The following is a 19,403-nucleotide window of genomic DNA, read 5'->3' as shown; positions in this document are numbered from 1 at the left end:
ATTTCCCCACTGCGGGATCAATAAAGTTCATCTTCTCTTCTCTTCTCTTAAAATCCTATCCCTGAAATCACTGCACCGCTTTTTACAGCTCTCCAGCCATCTGCGTGTCAGCCTGCACTGCAACCTATCTCTATTTTCTACGGCTATTTTTATTATTGTTGTCATTGGTAAACACCACACATCTGCCTACCCATGCTGGTTTCCCATTGGTTTAAAGGATTGTCTATCGCAGTACTTCCGTCCGTTTGGCCGCTTTTGATTGGCCGATGTCCCTCTTTTTTCCTCTTCTTCGCGGCGGTGGGTCGGAGCCGCTGTGTCCCCGGTCTGGCACGTTCCTAGCCAAATTCTCCACGGTGTAAAATCGGATCCCCCCCATTTTAACAAAACCAAAAAATAACCCCTCTTTAATTCCCTGCAACCGCTTATACGTTTCCGCCTTATACACGTCTCCATATCACTACAAGATACCTCCGAAGATGGCGGTGGTAAGCGGGATGTCGGGGTCGGCTGTAGCCCGGCTGGAGGGCCGAGAATTCGAGTATCTGATGAAGAAAAGGTCGGTCACCATCGGCCGGAACTCCTCGCAGGGTTCGGTGGACGTTAGCATGGGACACTCCAGCTTTATCTCCCGGCGGCACCTCGAAATATTTACCGCGGGAGAAGATGGCACTGGCACAGGGGAATTCTATCTCCGATGCCTCGGAAAAAACGGCGTGTTTGTTGATGGGGTGTTCCAGAGAAGAGGGGCTCCACCTCTACAGCTTCCACGAATGTAAGATTAATATTTGCAGTTTGCTTTGACTAAAAGAAATGCGTATTTATCCGTGCATGTGTTGTTGTTGTTTTGTTGTCCAGGAGCGATGTTGCACGTGTTGTGTCAAGCAACACCGAGTCTGATGATAAGTGCATGACTCGTTTGTATGGCGATAACGTCACACCAAATCTCCATGCTTAATATGCTAGTGCGATCATTTCATCGCTCGTGGCCTAACATAAAAACACCTTTAACCGGACTCATGACCTCATTGTGAATTGTCTGTGTGTCTGGTTTATTCGGCATACGTGTAACTCACCTCAGACGTAAGTGAGGCGTCAGACAATCACATTTCAGCTAAGAATTGGGACATTGTTTTCTATGTACCCGAGGGAATCAGCGTTACGTAGAAATCAGGTTTTCACGTTAAAATGAGCAGTTAGTCGTATGTATTTTTCGCCACCTGGTCTTTTCCGTGCACGCCGAATTGCACAGTGACCCCTAATTCAAAACTGTTTTAATACATGTTCTCCAGTCCTTGTATTTACTTGTGGCAATGCAAGAAACATAAAAATAACTGAATTATAATAAATATTGGTTTTAGGCGTTCTTAAAGCCAGAAAACTTGTATTTTGGGCCAACACTCACCTGCTGCTGTCCAACCCAACGTGCTAGCGACATAGGCTAATAGGTGTGCTTTTGCTTTCATATTCAGTGTTTTTGACATGCTGTAACACATGCTGCGGTATATTTTTTACTTACAAATAGGGAGTGGTGATGAATTATTTTTATTACCGTAAGTACTTGGTACAACAACACCTTTACGTATGACAGCGTTCCAACGCCAACTACGACAAGTACGGTTGTGCCATTAGTTCATTTGATCTGGCTCAATGTCAACTTGGCCTCGTGTGTCTCGTCGGTATGTTTACGCTGCACTCCTTGTCCTGTCAGCCTTTTTTTTTTCTCTGTCACTTGTGATACTTCCAAAAAGTCACTTTGCAATGTTCTTGTGGTCTCGTATGTGACATTTTCAGTTCAACCTTCATAAATGTTTAGGTAAGAAAAATGTCAATATTGGTACCATGCCATAGTAGTAATTCAGTTTCAGGTGTCGACAACTGGTCCAAATATACCCTATTAATAATAAATTAGACATGAAGTGTTACATAATGGTGGATGTCCATATTTAAACTGTGCAAGGCTGAATCTCAGTACTGCTCTCCTCAGTTAAACCTCCTTGACCTGCTTGTTGCCAGGCAGGAGACTTGCGTCTCCGTCTGTATGGTGACATTGTAATAGCAATTTTTTTTCCCCACTTATTTCATTAATTTGCAAATGTAGACAAAATTTCCATACCAGTTCAAATGTAAATGAAATTACATTAAACACACACTTTATGGGTTTTGTTTGTGCTCGTCTTTCCTTCTCAGGTGTTGTTTCCGGTTCCCCAGCACCAGTATAAAGATCACGTTCACAGCCTTGTCCAATGACAAGAAGGAGCCAAGGAACGTGCCGGAATCACCGGTCAAACCCGTCCAACCCCAGATTTCCCCTCTGACCATCAACATTCCTGACAACATTGCCCACCTCATGAGCCCACTGCCTTCACCTACTGGAACCATCAGGTAAGCATATTTAAGTGTAAAATGATGATATTGTCTAATTGTAGTAATTGCTCAGTCTTGTCGATGTTTTAAACATGAGCTAAGAATTTTCTTTTAAAATCGTTTTCACAGTGCGGCAAACTCCTGTCCATCAAGTCCGCGGGGGGCAGGACTCTCCAGCTACAGGACAGGCCGTGTTCTGGCTTCTGACCTAATAGGAGACAACTCCCAATCAGAAAATGACAAAGAAGCCTCAGGTGAAGATAGCCCAAAGGTAAGAGTGGAGTCCATTCATAGCAGGGAACCCGGTAATGAAAATGTAGATGAGTACCGTCTGCTTCATTTCAAGTTTTAAAGAAGATATTTCAAGCTAGATGATGCATGATGAAGGCAGCAGACTTCAGAGAATCTCAGTGGATTCCTGTTGGTGTATGAGCACTGTGAACATCCCTGGTTACTCATTGAAGTCTAAAAATTACACAACACTTACAGCAACATAGACTTTGGAGTACAGAACCTGGTTGAACATTGCCAAGTCTGTGTGTATTCATGCCATGTACGTGAACAAACTAGAGGAAGAGAACATGTGATTTGAGCTTTGCTTGTAATTCATTAATTGAGCAATTTTCTTCCCAATAGCATATGAATAAAATAGTCTTTTTTTTCTCCACAGGATGACTCCAAACCTCCATATTCATATGCACAACTAATAGTCCAAGCTATCACCATGGCCCCGGATAAACAGCTTACCCTGAATGGAATATACACCCACATCACCAAGAACTACCCCTACTACAGAACAGCTGATAAAGGCTGGCAGGTCAGAGTCTTCACTATTTGGTACCGTTGTTTATGCTTATAAGTGTGTCTGTGATTGAATAGCAACATACCGGTAGTTCAGTTACTCTCTCAATCAGGACAGCAGCACCTGTCAGTATAAATGTTAATGGCGATAGGGCTGAACTGATTAGTCAATTCGAACTGATAGTTAGCATTACCACTGTGGCATGTTTTCTTTTGTTTCTGGCTTCCTTGCAACTCCTGGTTTGTTTTCTGGCTGGCGTTAGTTAGCGTTAGCAACACGGTTGCTGGTAGCAGTGTGGCTACTGTCCAAAGCAAAGAACAGCTGTAAGAATCAAAATCTGAAAAAGCAACTCTGATTTCAGTGCTATGATAAAGGCACCCAGGCAAGTAAATAAGTTGTTCAGTTGTTACATGGAGGTAGATAGAATGACAGGGAAAAAAAATCCTCTTCCTGTTTTGGTTGCACAATGGTAGGCTGGTTTCCTTTCTGCTTTAAAATCATGCATTCATTTTTTTCTAGGAAAAACCTGTTTGGTGGCAGACAGAATAGCATAGTGAAAGGAAGGCTTACAGGGAACCAACGGATTTTGTCATTTTTCGATGACGTCACACTGTGCAGTCAACAGTTGGTGATAAACTGAAGAAAAAAAATTGTCTGCTTCCACTTTGGTTATCGCCATACAACACTCAACTGTATAATGAAATTGAGATGGCCATATTCATCATACGTTGATAATCAATAATGGTTTAGCAGTGAAATATATAGAACTGCACTGACAAGTGGAGTTTCTGATAACAGAATGTCAGTCACCAAATGCGACCCAGCGGCTGCTCACAATAAATTCTCAATTTGAACCAAAGCTGAAGTTCAATCGTGTCTGAAATCCATATTGCACAGTAATTCTGTTCACACTGGAACAATGTCAGAAATTAAGTATACTCAAGACAGTCGGTTATACTAAAAGCAGTGGATTGGTGAGCGTGCTGTTGATGTACACTGTAATGCAGTGCACAAAGGAATTTGAGAAACTGTTCACAGCTGGATAAAAAAATAAAAGCTAATTGTAAATGGTGGTGAAAGCTTCGCGAATGCCTCAGAAAACAAATAATTATTAACATTTTGATAAAAGCTGTAATATAATTATATTATATAATTTCATGTAGGTATAAAAAGTTAATTATGTGAATGTGGATTACACGGTGAAGAAGCTTGCTCCATTTTTGGACTCAGTTTACACACTGGACAAATATTCTTGCCTTGAGTGCTCTTTGCTCTTGTATATACAGGGAGAGTCCTCTTTATTAGGTACATTAAGGCTTGTCACAGTAACTACATTTGCTGGATGACATATTGTCACGGTTGTGGTTGCAATTACCCATTATTATAGTAATTTTAAGTCCATTTTATGTCATTAATACAATAATAATATTCTGCTCTAGTAATGAAAGCACTCCCTTTCAAAGAGCAATGAACCTTTCATTCTTAAGAATATATTGGAATCAGAATGTGAAATAATATTAAAAATTCTAAATAAACAAAACAAATAAAACTACACAACCAAAACGGTAAATAAAATTGACTGTGTGGCTCTGGTGACAAAATCGTTACTCTTAGATAAACAGTGAAGGGATGTCATTAGTGTGTAGTAAAGAGATCCTTTTAAACATTTTGGTTGCATCTCAGCTTGAACTGCGAATTCAATCAAATACGCCAGGCTCTACTTACACCACATACACCACACCGCAGACTGTGGCTTGGAGCTGGGCCAATCACATGGTGCATTAAATAGCAGAATGCTTGTAGTGATTGGCTGTGAGCAATGTAATACAAAGATCTGAGTCAAAAAAAAAAAAAAAAATCAAATGTCGGTATTGTGTGGGACGGACAAGCACCCGTTTGCAGTCCCCATGAGTCCCACTGCTCCCTTCCACCAAAGCCAAAACATCAGCAACATGGGAATATTGTAATATTATGTAACTGGTATGCTGTTGTACAGCTTTTAGTAAGCCTCTGTGCATGTCTTTTTTTTTTTTTTTTGTTTTAGAATTCGATCCGTCACAACCTGTCCCTGAATCGGTACTTCATCAAAGTGGCCCGTTCTCAGGAGGAGCCGGGCAAAGGCTCCTTCTGGAGGATCGACCCCGCCTCCGAGGGCAAGCTGATAGAACAAGCCTTTAGGAAGCGCAGGCCCAGGGGAGTGCCCTGCTTTAGGACCCCTGTGGGACCGCTCTCCTCCAGGTAAAGAACACTTTAATTTACAGCCAGTGTGTTCTTCAAAGAGTTTTCAATGTCAGCACTGCTACACTGAGTTTGTAGGGCTATAATATAGGTCAGTGAAGGAATATATCGACCTTGTTTCTTCTGCTGTCTTAGGAGTGCTCCAGCTTCTCCTAACCACACGGGGGCACTGTCTGCCCACTCCAGTGGGGTCCAGACCCCAGACAGCCTGTCCAGAGAGGGTTCCCCGGTCCCCATGGAGCCAGAGCCAACCCCACCACCAGCCCCCACCCAAACCGCTACAGTCCAGCCCAAACTCGCTGTCATCCAAGAGGCCCGCTTTGCACAGAACTCCCCTGGTAAAACAAAAAAATCTGTCTTGTTCAGTGACATGGATTAGATAGTTTGTGTTCAACTGTCAAAAGTTAATATGGTGAAAAAATACAAAACCGACGTGGTGATGCAGTTACTGTCCCCTCATTTCTGCACATTGTGTGTGATGTGGTACAGTATTTCGGTCTACATCTGTCCATTTCCACAGTAGCGACAGACAGTTAAGAGTTTGTCAGTGACCTGTAGCCCTGCTCTCTGATAGGCTCCCCCCTCAACAACCAGCCAGTATTGATCGCTGTGCAGCGCCAGATGCCTCAAACGACCATGAAGCCTGTGACCTACGCCATGGCTACACCAGCCATAGTAACGACGACAGTTAGCTCCGCCCCAGTCATGCAGACAGTGCACGTCGTCCACCAGATCCCAGCCGTCACTATGGCGACTGTTGCCGGACAGCCCACTGCTACAGTGAGCACAGAACCTCAGGAGAACGGAGGTGGAGAACACAAAGAGATCAAAGGTGAGACCTGATTCACCTGTAGGCTTTAATGTCAGAACTGGTGCGACTGTGCAGCAGTATTATGTGATGACTGTATGTGTGAAGTGAATTTGATATTCGTTTTCTCCCCGTGTGCAGTCAAAGTGGAGCCAGTCCCGTCCATCACGGCCTCGTCTATAGGTGGAGTCAGTCGCATCATCCAGAGCTCTCAGGCTGCTCCTCTGACAACAGTTACCATCGTGCAACAAGGCCCTCTCGGTCAGCACCAGCTCCCCATAAAGGCCATCACACAAAATGGGACCCATCTGGTCCCCATCGGTACTGCTGCGAGCACAGGTGACACACATACACAAACAAACACACAAACAAACTACAAATTTGCATCAGCACTGTACACAGACATTTGCATAAGTGTTAGACCAGTGGGGTTACATTCAGTGTTTCTTGAACAAAGCACAATGTGTGTGTCCTTGAGGTCTTGAGTGCCTTTCATCCCCCGTAAGAGATTTGTAAAGCTTTAAAGCTGTTTGCATCCATGTTTGGGCTGAAACGATTCTTCTCTTAACTTGATTACTAAAAATCATTGATGCATGTAACGACATTCATGCAGCACACTATGTTTTGCACGGATTGTTATCAGTGAGGCACAGCACTGTGGACACGTGATGTAAAAAAGTGATGCCGCGGATTATAGAATGATGGAAGAGAATAAGATACGCCAGATAAAATGACAGAAAGTGTCTCAAGTTTGGGATGTCTTAAGCTGAAACAAAACAGGAACTCTGTAGAGTGTGTTGTTTGTAATATCGACTTGGTGTACTGCTGTAGCAGGGGGATGTACCAACACAAGGTAATGGTAAGAATTTAATGTTGCAGTAAATCAGTATGATTACTGGTTGAGATGAAGGCAAGTATGTTAATTACGGCTATCTGTACTGGCTCACTGAGAACATAAATCATTATAGATGTCATGTTCCTAAGTTAACTTTGCTCAAGCACATAACGTAGAAAATAAAATACTGCAGTCAGTTTGTGAAAACCTGAGCTTCATTCATGTTATTATAGCCACACACACATAAATATAGGTAGTGTAAGCCAAAGGTGGAGCCTAAAATGCACCAATCCAATACAGATGATCTATTCGGTTCAGTTTAACTGCAGTGAGTATGGTCAGCAGGTGTATGGCAACGCATAGCAAATACATGCACATTCTGCGACTATTCTGTATATTAGCCAAAGTATTGTCTATAAATTGTCACAAAATTATGAAAAAGTCCCATTATTTCTCATTATTTCCAGCCTGAAGAGCCTTACTGAATGTCTTGTTTTGACCAACATTAATGACTATACTATCATGTAAAAGAAAATCATCACTTACTTCCTAAGAAGCGGCGTCAGAGAACACATTTGATGAAACGTGATGGAAACGAACATCTCATCAGACCTGATCTCTGTGGCCCGCTTCAGCCTCCTGGCACTGCCTTTTTAATACATCCTCTCTTGTCTCTAACCAGCCGTTGCGAACCCTCTTCACCTCCTGGCGGCCCACGCCTCGGCCTCGGCGTCCCTCCCTACCAAGAGGCAGAATGGAGAACTGCAAGACCAACCCGAATCAAAGAGGGTGAAAACGGAGGAGGAAGAGGAGGGTGGAGCAGCAGCAGCAGCCGCTGCCAACAACAACAACGGCACCACGGACAGAGCCGGAGAAGGAGGGGTCAGTGAACAGGTCGGTGACAAGTAGCCTCCCCTCCCCGATCTGCGTCCTGACCCCTGCTCTCCTGTACGCATTGAGCCTCACACCTTCCTCACTCTCACCCCTCCATCCCATCCGGGTATCATCTACTCCAAGGTGCCAAAAAAAAAAAAAAGAGAAGAGATGCAGAAACACCTGCAGGACTACAGAATGTTCAAAACCTCCTCGGCCCTCCCTCAGTCCTCTTCCATCTATTTAAGACCACGGAATACGATGCAAAAACTAAAGACCAAATCGAAAATGGAGTTGCTGATGACTGTGAATCCCTGAAGTTTGAGACCCAGATGGCAAGAAGAAGCACAGGAAGAAGAAAGAAAGAAAGAAAAAAAAACAGCAGGTTTAACGAAAGAAAAAAAAATATTTCAAGATCAGAAATGATTTATTGGACATGAGAAGACATCCTGAAACTCTCCAAAGACGGAAAGGAGCCTCATCCTGGTAGCATTATGGACAAGCGCTTAACTGTGTCGGATAGAAAAAGCAACCAAGTGAAATCACCAGTAGTGTATTCCGCAAAGGGAAGTGTGTCTGTGTACGTGTGGACGTTCCCATCTTCGGCAGCTAGCCTCCATGTCGACCTACCTAACCCAGTTGTGAGTAGATATGCAGTATTCTGTTGTACAAGTGTATCTTTGGATCTTTTTTGAGTGTTTCTCCGTTTCCCAAGGCACAGATACTATCTAGTAATAATTAAGATAACTAAAAGCTATAAGTGGGGTCTTTAAGAACATTTAAACATCACAACATGATATTCTGGGAATCCTTTATTTTTTATTTTTTTTTTTGTTGTTGTTTTTGTATGTGGACTCTTTGTTCAGTGAAATGAATGTAGTCTCCTTTTTTTTCCCTTTTAAAGAAAACACTATCTATGGAGTGGATGTTCTTTTTCTTTTTCTGCTCATCCATGCAAATGAAATTTCTTTATCACTGTACATCTACAGATTTTTTTCATATTTTACAAATATTCTACAAGATGAAAAGTATATTCCCATGCGTATTTGACCATATGCTTCATCGAGCTTGCATGTTACGGATCTAGAGACAATGTACTTGAGCAGATTATCTGAATATGGAACTGAAGAAAATTTAGACTGAATCTACGCTATATGATTCTGACCAGTGCTGCACTTAACCCTCTTAGTTGTTTTTTTTTTTTTTTGTTTTCCTTTTTTGTATTTTCGTTTATTTCCCCCCGTGTCATCATGGGCTGTGTTTGTTACCTTTGTGTTGAAGTTGGCAGTCTCTTTGCTTGATTATTTTATTCTGTTCGGGCTACTAAACAGTCTATTCTATGTTACACGAGGAAAAACAAGTGATAGATGTTCGTTCTGCTTCAGTGGGTAAATGCTTTTTTTTTTTTTATATATATAAATTTATTTAAAACACATAACCTCTTAGTTTGTATTTCTTTGAGTAAAAGTCTTCTCTGCTGAGCAAATGCAAATTCAAAAGTCTGTCTGCTTGAAGAATCCTTTTCTTTTTGTTAGAGTGAGGAAAGATGGAATGACTTACCAAGCGTTGCCATCTGGAATTGGGGGGGGTATGCATGCTGTTTAGTTTCGCATGCATTCCACACAGTTTGGTCACACTGTTGAAAGGAAGTGTGCGTACCACAGGGGTGGAAAAACTTCCTTCGAATACTATCAGCTTCCTTTAGGGACAAAAACAAGTTGACTCAATTTTTTTTTCCAGTGATGGAGCTGGCCAGAGGAGGATTTGGATGGAAGGACTAAAGGGGTTCAGTAAGCTTAACATGAACTGGTTCACACAAGCGATGGACCAGTGCAACTTCTCTGCACAGCAAACCTCTTGGCTCGTCGTAACAGTAAAAGCAACAATTGGCTTCCACTTAGGTGACCTGCTGTGAGGATTCTATCGTGATAGGTTGTCTCACTGTCGTGGTTTGGCAGAACACCTGATTATTGTGGATTAAATTTGTTTCACCTGTGCTTTTCCTTCTGTGACAAGTCAAAATGTCTTAAAAAAGTTCTATTCCAATACCTCCGCTATATTGGATTGACCAATATAGTTTGTTCAAGGCCAATACGATATTGATTATTAGTAATCAAAGAAACCAATAACTGACATTTGGAACAGATATACAGTACATTTGCAGTAATGTACTTGTACTATTACTTGGGCATTTCAATTTATTTTTTTTCTCACCCTACTACATTTAGGAGGCAAAGATAGTACTTTAACTCCACTACATTTATTTGATAACTTAAGTAATTTTGCACATTGAGATTATTCAGTGTTGATTGGTTACAATCACCAGCAATAGCCTATTGGATAGCGTTGTGGGCCGAATATTAAAACAACAGAGTGGTGAGGATGCTGTAGCAGACTTTAACATTATTACAATGTACAATATATCAATAACCAGTGGGATGCAGCCCTGAGGTGTAGCCATTCACAACAGGTTTCAGCATTTCTACCTGCACACGTGGCTGGACAAGGCATTTTTAAAGTTCCTTCTCACTGGAGAATCCAGGTAAGTCATGACCTCACGGTGGGAAAAGGTGGAAACGTCAAATACTATCAAGCTGCTGGTTAGAAACACCTACGATATCCAGGGGAGGAGGGGTTTACGGTGTGTGGGGGGGGGGGCTCTTTAATTCAAGATGTAGGACAGGCAATCAACAATCAAAATTGTTGATATTCAATACAATGGAGAGACTACACTCTGTTTCAAGTAGAAAAATAAATAAATAAATAACCTGAAACAGCCCATAGTTCTTTAACTGTAAAAGCAGATGTTACATTTTATTCACAAATTTAAACGCGTTTTACAATCATTCTGAGTGCGTCAGAAACAAGTTGGCTTTTCATTTTGTGCAGCGTCCTCTATTGTGGTCAGTGACCGCCAGGTGCTGTGTCAAACCTGCAATGGTACAATCTGATGCACAAAGCAACGCAAATGAAATGTGTTTTTGCACTGAAGTAACAATAATGCAGTCGATTAACATGACATATGGAAGGAAAAAAAACAAAAACAGTCTCCTGGTTATGGCCACAGGCTTTGCATTGGCTGAACTGATCAATGCTGTTAGGGGCCAGAGTGAAGCAGTTAACTTCAATCACTGGCACGGGACATGAACTACACTCAAAGTCAAGAGTGTTGCCATTTAATTTAAATTAAAAGGTGCCAAACTGGCCAACCACATGTATATGCAGCAACCAATCAGCCTTCAGAAGAGTTCTGATTTAATTGTACTGGGGTAATAATGTACTGACATTAAATGTGAAGAGCAATCTGAACTGTGTTCAGATTATTCTTCATGTTTTTGTAGGTCTGGGCTGCTGAAAAGAAAAAAAAAGCATCCAAAATCAATTAGATTTTTAGAATATGCATGTGTTTGTTTGGCTCTTCAGCTTTCCTGTTCAGGTAGGAGCAACCAACAGTCAACCTTCACAAACTTGTAAAGCAATAATTTTGGAAAAGAAACTTTCTTGCTGTGAGTTTAATAAGTAAAACGTACCACTCAGATGTCTGTGAGGTAAGCATGAAACCAAAGCAAAGGCTGTATTATAACTGGATGGAGCTTTTGGGTCTGAACAATGATACAATTACGGAAGTGCCTTAAACCAGCAGGGGGCGCCTCTACTGGTTTCAAAAAGAAGTCTGAAAATGATTAGCTCAGTTAACCGGTGACTAATGAGTTTATGGTCTCAGTCAGTAGTCCCAAGTCTTCTTCAATACATTTGTAAATTATGGTCACATGCAGAGTAAAATAGACCACAAAGAAGACTATGTTTTAGGATGTGGCTATTGATCAATTCCACAGTGTGGGCGGGGCTTTGTAGTCCACAAACCAGCTAAAGCTAGCAGCTAGTTGGCTTAACATAAAAACTGAAAACATAGGGAGAGATTTAGCCTGACTCTGTCCATTTAACACATTATATCTCATTTGTTTGATTCCCATACAAAAGCCCAACTGTAAAAACTCACAAGTCGCTGCTGCCAGCTAAAGAAATAATAAATAAAATCCACATTATCCCAGCAAAACCACACCTTGTTGTTTTTACACTTTTAGTCTGTACAGATCAAACCAAACAAGCTATAACGTGTAAGCTGTTACTCGTGTTAATGCTAAGCTAAGCTAACTGGCTGCAGCTTCATAGTTAGAATAAAAACAGAAGAGTGGCATTGGTCTTCTTATGTAACTGCTGACAAGAAAGTGAATAACTTGGAATAACATCCAAGGAATGATGAACTATTCCTTTAAGCTTTTGTGGGCATACAGAAACAAAAAACAACTTTCACAACAAAAGAAAAAAATTATGGAAAAACATATATTGCACAATGTATGAACAAAGGAAGAGTGAATTTTTTTTCTGATACTATTCTGTACATTTCTATGCAGTTAGAAGTTCAGTCTGGCGCTTTGTGTTTATACAGTGAATATTAAGAAAATCTAGTAGGTAATACTATGGTGACGCTTCACAATGCAGGATCAGAGTCTGATTCAGAGTCTGAACCATCATCACAGCAGTGGGGACACAACAGTTACCTCATTCTGATCCTGCATTGCAAACACCTAATATGATACATTTGTATATACACAAACACACATATGTATATATGAAACAGTAATATGTGCAGCACATACAGATTCGCTCCAGTCTCGAGGCACTCCCTATAGTTAGGTTAGGTGGTGTTAGTTGACAAAAATCTCAATATCTGCAAACCATCTAACTATCACAATCATCTATGTGATTAAAAATAGCCATCCTTTGTAAATTCCTCGGAAGACGTCTTAAAAAGCGGCTTGTTCTCCATTCAGAAAAATAACTTTTCCCTCTTTTTGTTTTCTCTCTAGTGTTTGGTTTGGGAGTTCAGTCAACATATGTGTCCCTCCGTCCACAGACTGTCCTCGGGAGTCTGTGAGAGACAAAAGTCTGCATCCCTGTTGGTTCTTTCATGTCTTCATCTGTACTGTAAGAGTTTACCCCCCCTCCCCCCCACCTCCCAACCCCAAGTCCGTGCTTCTCTTTCTTTGTCCTCCCTTCATCTGTTGCTCATTTACAGAGTCTCACAAGATATGGAGAAGTGTAACAAAGGACCTCTCCTGCCTCCTCTGAAATTTAAAAAAAAAAAAAAAAAAAAAAAAGACAAAGAAAAACAGGCTGTCTCCAGAGGGGTCAAGGGTCATATTTTCTCATCGGTCATCTCCAGAAACTGGGCATATACGTCTCTGGAACACTCCCCTTTCTGGTTGAACAGGAACTTGTAGTAGCTGCCGTCAGCACAAATGGCTGCATGGTGGAGGGAGAGAAACCAGAGCGGAACACACTCGATCAGCAAACTCAGGCCACACAGAAAATCGGACAATTCCTCTGTTCTTTCATAACCTATCTGTGCATGTTGCATAGATAAGTAACCATCAAATAAAGACGTGCTTTTTGGGTGGCCTGAACATGACTGTCACTCTGCTCTGCTCACACTGTGACAAAACTCAGCACTGTTGGATCCCAGCACTCAAAGGACACTTTTAGACTCAAAGGCCTTTAACTGAGGCCTGAACCCACTTCCCTTTGACAAAACTCCTCAGGCAACACCGATAAAGTGGATTGCTATGAGGGCAGGGAATATGAACAGTAATGACCTTCGGCATTTAGGCTAACGGCGACATAAAAATGGTGATGATCATAAAAGACACTGACATGGCTGGACTTAGACAACACATTACAATGCCTTCTAACAGCTGCTTACTGACTGAACAAGTTACGTAGATGATGGGAAGGATTCATCACTTGATCTGGATTGCTTATGGAGAGCCAAAGAACTAGAAAAATTTTTTTAACAATCTGGGTTAATGTGTTTTCTAATCTGAGTAAGTTTAACTCACTTGTGTAGGATTGTGCTTATGGACCTATCCCAATTCTCAACAGTTCATCTGATGTGTACCACGTTATCATTACTGATAAAAAGCACCAAAACCACCAAAATAAGAACCAGAATGATCCTCTAAATGACAGACAGTCCATGAAACCCCAGTAACCCCGATAATGTTGACCACCATACAGAGTGACCGGGTTCGCATGTGATCCCCTCTGAGTCTGATCGGTAAGTGTGACATAATGAGAGTCATGGATCCTGAGAAGCTGAACTCACCAATGACAGCGTTGGGCTCCGTTCCAAAGGCACACACACAGGGAGATCCTGAAGGGACCTGGAACTTGGAGAAGCTCCACTTGGAGCTGAAGTATTTAGGAAGAAAGCTGGCCGATGCCAAACTGCAGAGAGAAGGACCCGATCAACGGATCGCTCAATCAGACAGAGCTCTGCAACATCACTTGTTTGGAAAACATGCCTTCAACAGAGACTAACCTTGACTGCTTGTTCCTCTTGGGGTCCTCTGCAGCAAAGATGTGCACAGTGCCATGGTCACTGGACACACAGATGAGGGATGCATCCTGGTTGAAATTGATGCTGAAAAATACAGAACAGATGGGAATGATGAGAAATGAGAAAACTACAAGCTTTCGTGAGCTCATTCATGTACTTACAAAACTAAAACCCATTCAGGTCAACACAGGGGCACAAGATATGCAGCCCAGAGTCGGGGATTGAAGCACCGAGCAAATGCTAGTCCCATAATCCATAAATCCTGCAATGTCAATCTCATAGACACTTTAATATGACTGGAAAGCATGCAGTGTTGCACATTCAAGACTTCCTGTTGTGGGATACCTCACACACACTCTGGCAATGACTCTGCAAGAAGGCAGTTTAACACACACATTAAAGAGGAAGGAAGAGGAGTGAAGATAAGAGAAAAGCGTCTTTTCTAACGTCGCATTCTAGCAGGCAGAGCAAATAGTCTGTCAAAGGTTGCAAAAGGCTTTGAAATGAGACAGTAACTGTCTTCACACGCCTGCTTTGTCTTTTGCTAGTCAAACAGAAGAACATTATCATATTTTTTTTTTGACCATTCTGCAGATGTTTTCAGGAATCTTCCCCATCAGCATCAGCTGTAACTCTGCCTTGTAACGTTTTTCTTTCGTCACCAACACGAACACGAGGGCAAAACCGTTGCAATACGATGAGGCAAAGATGTGAACAGCATTATTATTCAGCACTCACCAGTATATGTTAGCTGTCTGAGAGCCTCGTCTTAGCTCCTGTATGAGCTGACCCGCAGATGTGTCGAAAATTCTAATAAGAGTCCCCTGCGCAGACGCGAAACACGGATTAGTCACAAAAAAAAAGCAACAACAGAAACAAACGACAAAACAAGTGAAGGACGATTATTCTGACTTCACTTCAGCCCCGGTATGGCTTACTTTCTCTGATGCTGTAGCTATCCTGGTGCCCTGCAGATTTAGAGCAATGCAGCACAGCGCCCCCTCATGGGCGGGGATATCAACTGGGGGCTTCTCGGTATTCGCCAGGTCCACTATCTGCACGTGTCCTGAGTGAGTGCCGGGAAACGCCAGTAGAGAGTTGTTGCTGTTGGGACACAGCACACAAAGACCTGAAGAGAACAAAGGGGGGGGAATAAAAGACGGTTAGAACGTGAAGTTGTGTGACATTTGTGCCGACTCTTTCGAACATTTTGGTGCTGAATTTGAGTCCAGATTAAAACAATGTTTAATGTGGGTTTAAAAGACGCTCCGTCATGATGTAGAAACGTTTTCTGCACCCGCCAAAGAACATGCATGTTCTAGATGTCGAGTCTGTAGGACGGAGCAGGCTGATTTAAAGTCTGATTTGAAGAGTTTACAACAGAGCGGAATGTCTGACCTTTGGGGTTGTAGCAGGTCTCAAACACGTGCAGCTGATGGGGGTTGTGGGTAAAAGTGAAGACTTTGATCATCGAGTCCAGGACCACAACAATCCTGAGAACAAAGGCAAACCAACACGCAGGCTAAACTTTAAACTAAATGTCCAATAATCTACTCAAACAGCATTCACACATGTAATACTAATGTGACCATGTGATGTGTGGCTGATACAAGAAATACCTAAACAACATGGCTGCGCCTGAAGAGGAAACTCCCATCTACTCACTAATGCATTACACAACACTTATTTTGCAACCATGAATGAAGTACACCAACAAACTGACCGGAGGCAACCCCCGAACAGACGAAGCAGCTTTAAAAAGTTCCACTTTATTTATTTATTTATTTTTACCTGTCGCGCCGAAGCTTCACCGCTTTGACTTCTGTCGAGAATTCGATCTCAATAACTGTCTTCTTCTTCAGGTCATCCCAGATCATCACTAGAGTATAAACAAAACAAAACACATTATTCAACAGTCATGAATAAAATGGGCCATGTTAAAGGGCCAGTTCACCTCAAAAATCAAAAAAATTCTTATACGTTCTTAATCTTCAATGAAGCTTTCTGCCAGTTCATTATAAATTTTTAATGGACATGGAAAGAAATTTAATACCAGCTTCATGTTCATGCCAGCCAAGGTATGAAGGTATGACAGAAAACCAAGGAGGATGATATGACCCAGAAGTACTTATACTTATAATCATATCAAAGTACCTCCCAAGTAATTCCAAATGAGAAAATTAATGAAGAAAACCTGGACTCAGAGATGCAGCATAAAATGGATCAAACCAATGAACTAACAAAAAAAAAAAAGATGAATTCATTGATGTTTCTACTAAAATGAAAATGAATGAAATGAGGCTTCTGCTGTAGTGACAGCATCTGCTGCAGGTCTGATGCTGCTGACTGAAAATCCCACTGTTAGTTTATTAAGTGCGTAACGTCTCCCAAAAGCCCGTAATCACACAGAGTTTTGTAAATGGAATTTAAGGCTTTTTAAAACCTTCAAAGGGTTTTTTTTCTCCAAACACTTTTCAAGATGTGAAGAACTGAAAATCGAACTACAAGACATCATTGATGTGGAAAAGAAAAAAAAGCAATCTGTCAACATTACTAACTTACTTAATAATAACTAAGGAAACATACCTTTGTTGGTCGGATACTTGGGTTTCTTTCCTCCACCCACTAGTGCTAAATAGTTACACCTAAACAGCATCTCCACATGGCCGACCCCGCCCTCCAGGAACTCTGAAAGTCAACATCATTGGTAGTGAACATCAGTAACAACAAGTGTAACTTGTTTGCAAAAGAATCCTTCCATTAACATTACAAGTGGCTGTAAACTTTCGCACTGTTTCTAATCACTACTGCTTACTCATCCCTACTGGCTCAGCTTCCCACAACAAACCACAATGATGAGAAAGCTTCTGCATTCCGCACAATCAAGACACCACCGCCGCCGCCACCGCCCCACCACTTCATCTACAGCACAGATGAAGCCAGCAGGACAGAGAAGTGCAATGTGCTGCCAAGCTCGTCATCAGCAAGGATCAGAACAGAAAAGGAAAGCAGATTGCTTGTGGCCTACAAGTTAGAGAAGTAACTCTGGAGCAGGTCATGTGCCGAGCCAAACTTCCTCCTCCGTCCCTCCATACTTAAAGAGTTGCAATTCTGCCAAAATACTTTGTTCAGCAGAACTGGCTGGTTTGACTCATTTTTCTGCAGTCATAAACCAAATAGCTTTGAACAGGGACTTCAAATTAGCTGTCAAACATAAAGCATCCCTCTATTATCATTGTTTGGGATGGACAATTTATGACAGCTCCCTTCATGAATTGTCTGCAATGTCAATTATCAATGATTAATTCTGTTACGAAAAGCTTACACAACATGCCACCCTTATATTTTTAATTAAACAACGGACTGTACTGTTTTTTTTAACAATTCTACCCCAGTAGTATCAATATGTCACATAATGGAAGACTGTTCACTGAGGTATAAACCATATATGTGAGTGAGTGACCAAGTTAAAAAAATATTTTGTACCAGTTACAAGCAATAATGTCTGCAGAGGAGGTTACCTTGTTTCTCCTTCTCCTTAAGAGGATCTGTGTTGTAGACACGAAATCCATTTTCCATACCACAGGCAAAGCATCCTGGAGAGACACACAAAGAAACGGGAATGGATCATTAACTACAGAGAATATTAATCAGCCGTTGTTGACATAACGGGGGATCTTTCGAACGGAATCACACCTAGACCCTCACCCTTTGCAGTACTGATGTCACACAACATGGCAATACTCAGAAGTCAATTTAACAAACTGGCCCAGTCCTGTGATAACAGAGCAGTCATAACAGATAACTGGCACAGAGCGTGGAACAAATGATTAACCCAGGGTGGAATGCAAGTGAGACTAACACAACGTACGTTGACATAAGATGACGATAATGATGATGATTGCCACTGTTAGTTTTTCATGTGGTCACATGAGGTCTTTGATAGCTTACCACTTACGTTACACTACTCTCAGTTCAAGCAAAGCTAACTGGTACCAGTGATTTCAGTCAATGGTGTTAATTTAATGCTAAGTTAGGACCGACTAAGAAGAGTACTTAAACTCTACGGCCTGTGTGAATGTGTGGGAGGGGAACGAAGACATTTTTATAATGTACGGATTAACAAAAAAAAAGGTCTTTAAAATTGTAACAAAAAATACCTCTAAAACGTGGGGGTCTTAAATTGGACTGGATTTATCTTGTGCGTAGTTGATATAACATATACCAAATAATGCGACAACCGTCCAACTTAGCAAACTGTTACCTAGCTAACGCTAGCGATTTAGCCGTTATAGTAACTGTTAACCAAGGAACGGCTAATATGATGGTGGATGCAAACTCAGCTAACATTATCGTTTAAATTTACCTACATCAGTTTCCGTTTGTACACGGTTCTAATTTGAATTCTCCAAATAAGAGCCTGTTTGTATCTAATTTCACATCCCTTGTCAAACTGATCTAGCAGTAGCTGGTTAGCTGACAACAAAAAGCGAAGTTACTATTAGCTTTAGCTGACTAGCTACATCAGCTAGCCAGGGAAACCTAACATAAACTTAACGTTTGGCAGTTCGAGTTACTGATTGAAAACGGCGAAAGAAATTTTCAAACCATGAAAATGTAAAGCTGTAGTTGTTTAGATTATGTCATAGTTAATTCAGTGAAGAATTCGGTTTAGCAACGTTAGCCTAGCATCGACGACACTGTCGATTTCCATATGGTAAAAAATACATGAGAGAGCACCCCTTCTTACCATGATCCTGGTTAAATCCAGCATAAAGGAGCCCATTCCCGTGAGGATTAGACGGTAGTAAATTCATTATTTTAAAAGAACAACTGAATGCCAAATAACGTTAACCAAATGCTCCTGCCTGAAAAGCTAACCAGCTACCATTCCTCCGGAGTCTGCTGGGCAGAAAGAAGGAAAACAACTGAGGCTGGTTCCTGCTTGGAGAGAAGTGTCACCGGTCAAGATCAAAGGAAGTTTTCGTTGAACTTTGCAAGCCAGTGTATTTGATCAAATACTTAACGCTAAAACAATGTCATTATCATCTTTATTAATGGTTTCACTAAAAGTAAACACATT

At 41.5% G+C, this 19,403-nt stretch overlaps 2 protein-coding genes across 3 annotated transcripts; one reads left to right on the top strand and one right to left on the bottom strand.

The window, feature by feature from the left end:
- Positions 1 to 281: 281 nt before the first annotated feature.
- foxk2a (forkhead box K2a) lies at positions 282 to 8,289 on the top strand. The gene is made up of 9 exons (XM_046376662.1): positions 282 to 772; positions 2,188 to 2,382; positions 2,494 to 2,635; positions 3,035 to 3,181; positions 5,211 to 5,404; positions 5,540 to 5,742; positions 5,979 to 6,236; positions 6,354 to 6,551; positions 7,730 to 8,289. The coding sequence occupies exons 1-9, from the start codon at positions 477 to 479 to the stop codon at positions 7,954 to 7,956; spliced, it is 1,860 nt and encodes a 619-aa protein (XP_046232618.1). The 5' UTR covers positions 282 to 476; the 3' UTR covers positions 7,957 to 8,289.
- Positions 8,290 to 10,703: 2,414 nt separating this feature from the next.
- Positions 10,704 to 19,272, bottom strand: wdr45b (WD repeat domain 45B). 2 transcript variants are annotated; one of them, XM_046376663.1, is made up of 10 exons: positions 19,071 to 19,272; positions 17,842 to 17,916; positions 16,907 to 17,008; positions 16,112 to 16,199; positions 15,719 to 15,813; positions 15,259 to 15,449; positions 15,059 to 15,144; positions 14,303 to 14,404; positions 14,087 to 14,208; positions 10,704 to 13,227 (listed from the first exon to the last, which is right to left on the bottom strand). In XM_046376663.1, the coding sequence occupies exons 1-10, from the start codon at positions 19,135 to 19,137 to the stop codon at positions 13,121 to 13,123; spliced, it is 1,035 nt and encodes a 344-aa protein (XP_046232619.1). In that variant the 5' UTR covers positions 19,138 to 19,272; the 3' UTR covers positions 10,704 to 13,120. The 2 variants fall into 2 exon arrangements, with proteins under 2 accessions (XP_046232619.1, XP_046232620.1); XM_046376664.1 differs by lacking the exon at positions 19,071 to 19,272 and adding an exon at positions 18,029 to 18,365.
- Positions 19,273 to 19,403: the final 131 nt, after the last annotated feature.

This window comes from Scatophagus argus, chromosome 21 (genome assembly GCF_020382885.2).
Source record: "Scatophagus argus isolate fScaArg1 chromosome 21, fScaArg1.pri, whole genome shotgun sequence".
In the NCBI taxonomy this organism is placed as follows: domain Eukaryota; kingdom Metazoa; phylum Chordata; class Actinopteri; family Scatophagidae; genus Scatophagus; species Scatophagus argus.
The sequence above is the reverse complement of the archived record's forward strand: the minus strand, read 5'-3'. Positions and strand labels throughout refer to the sequence as shown.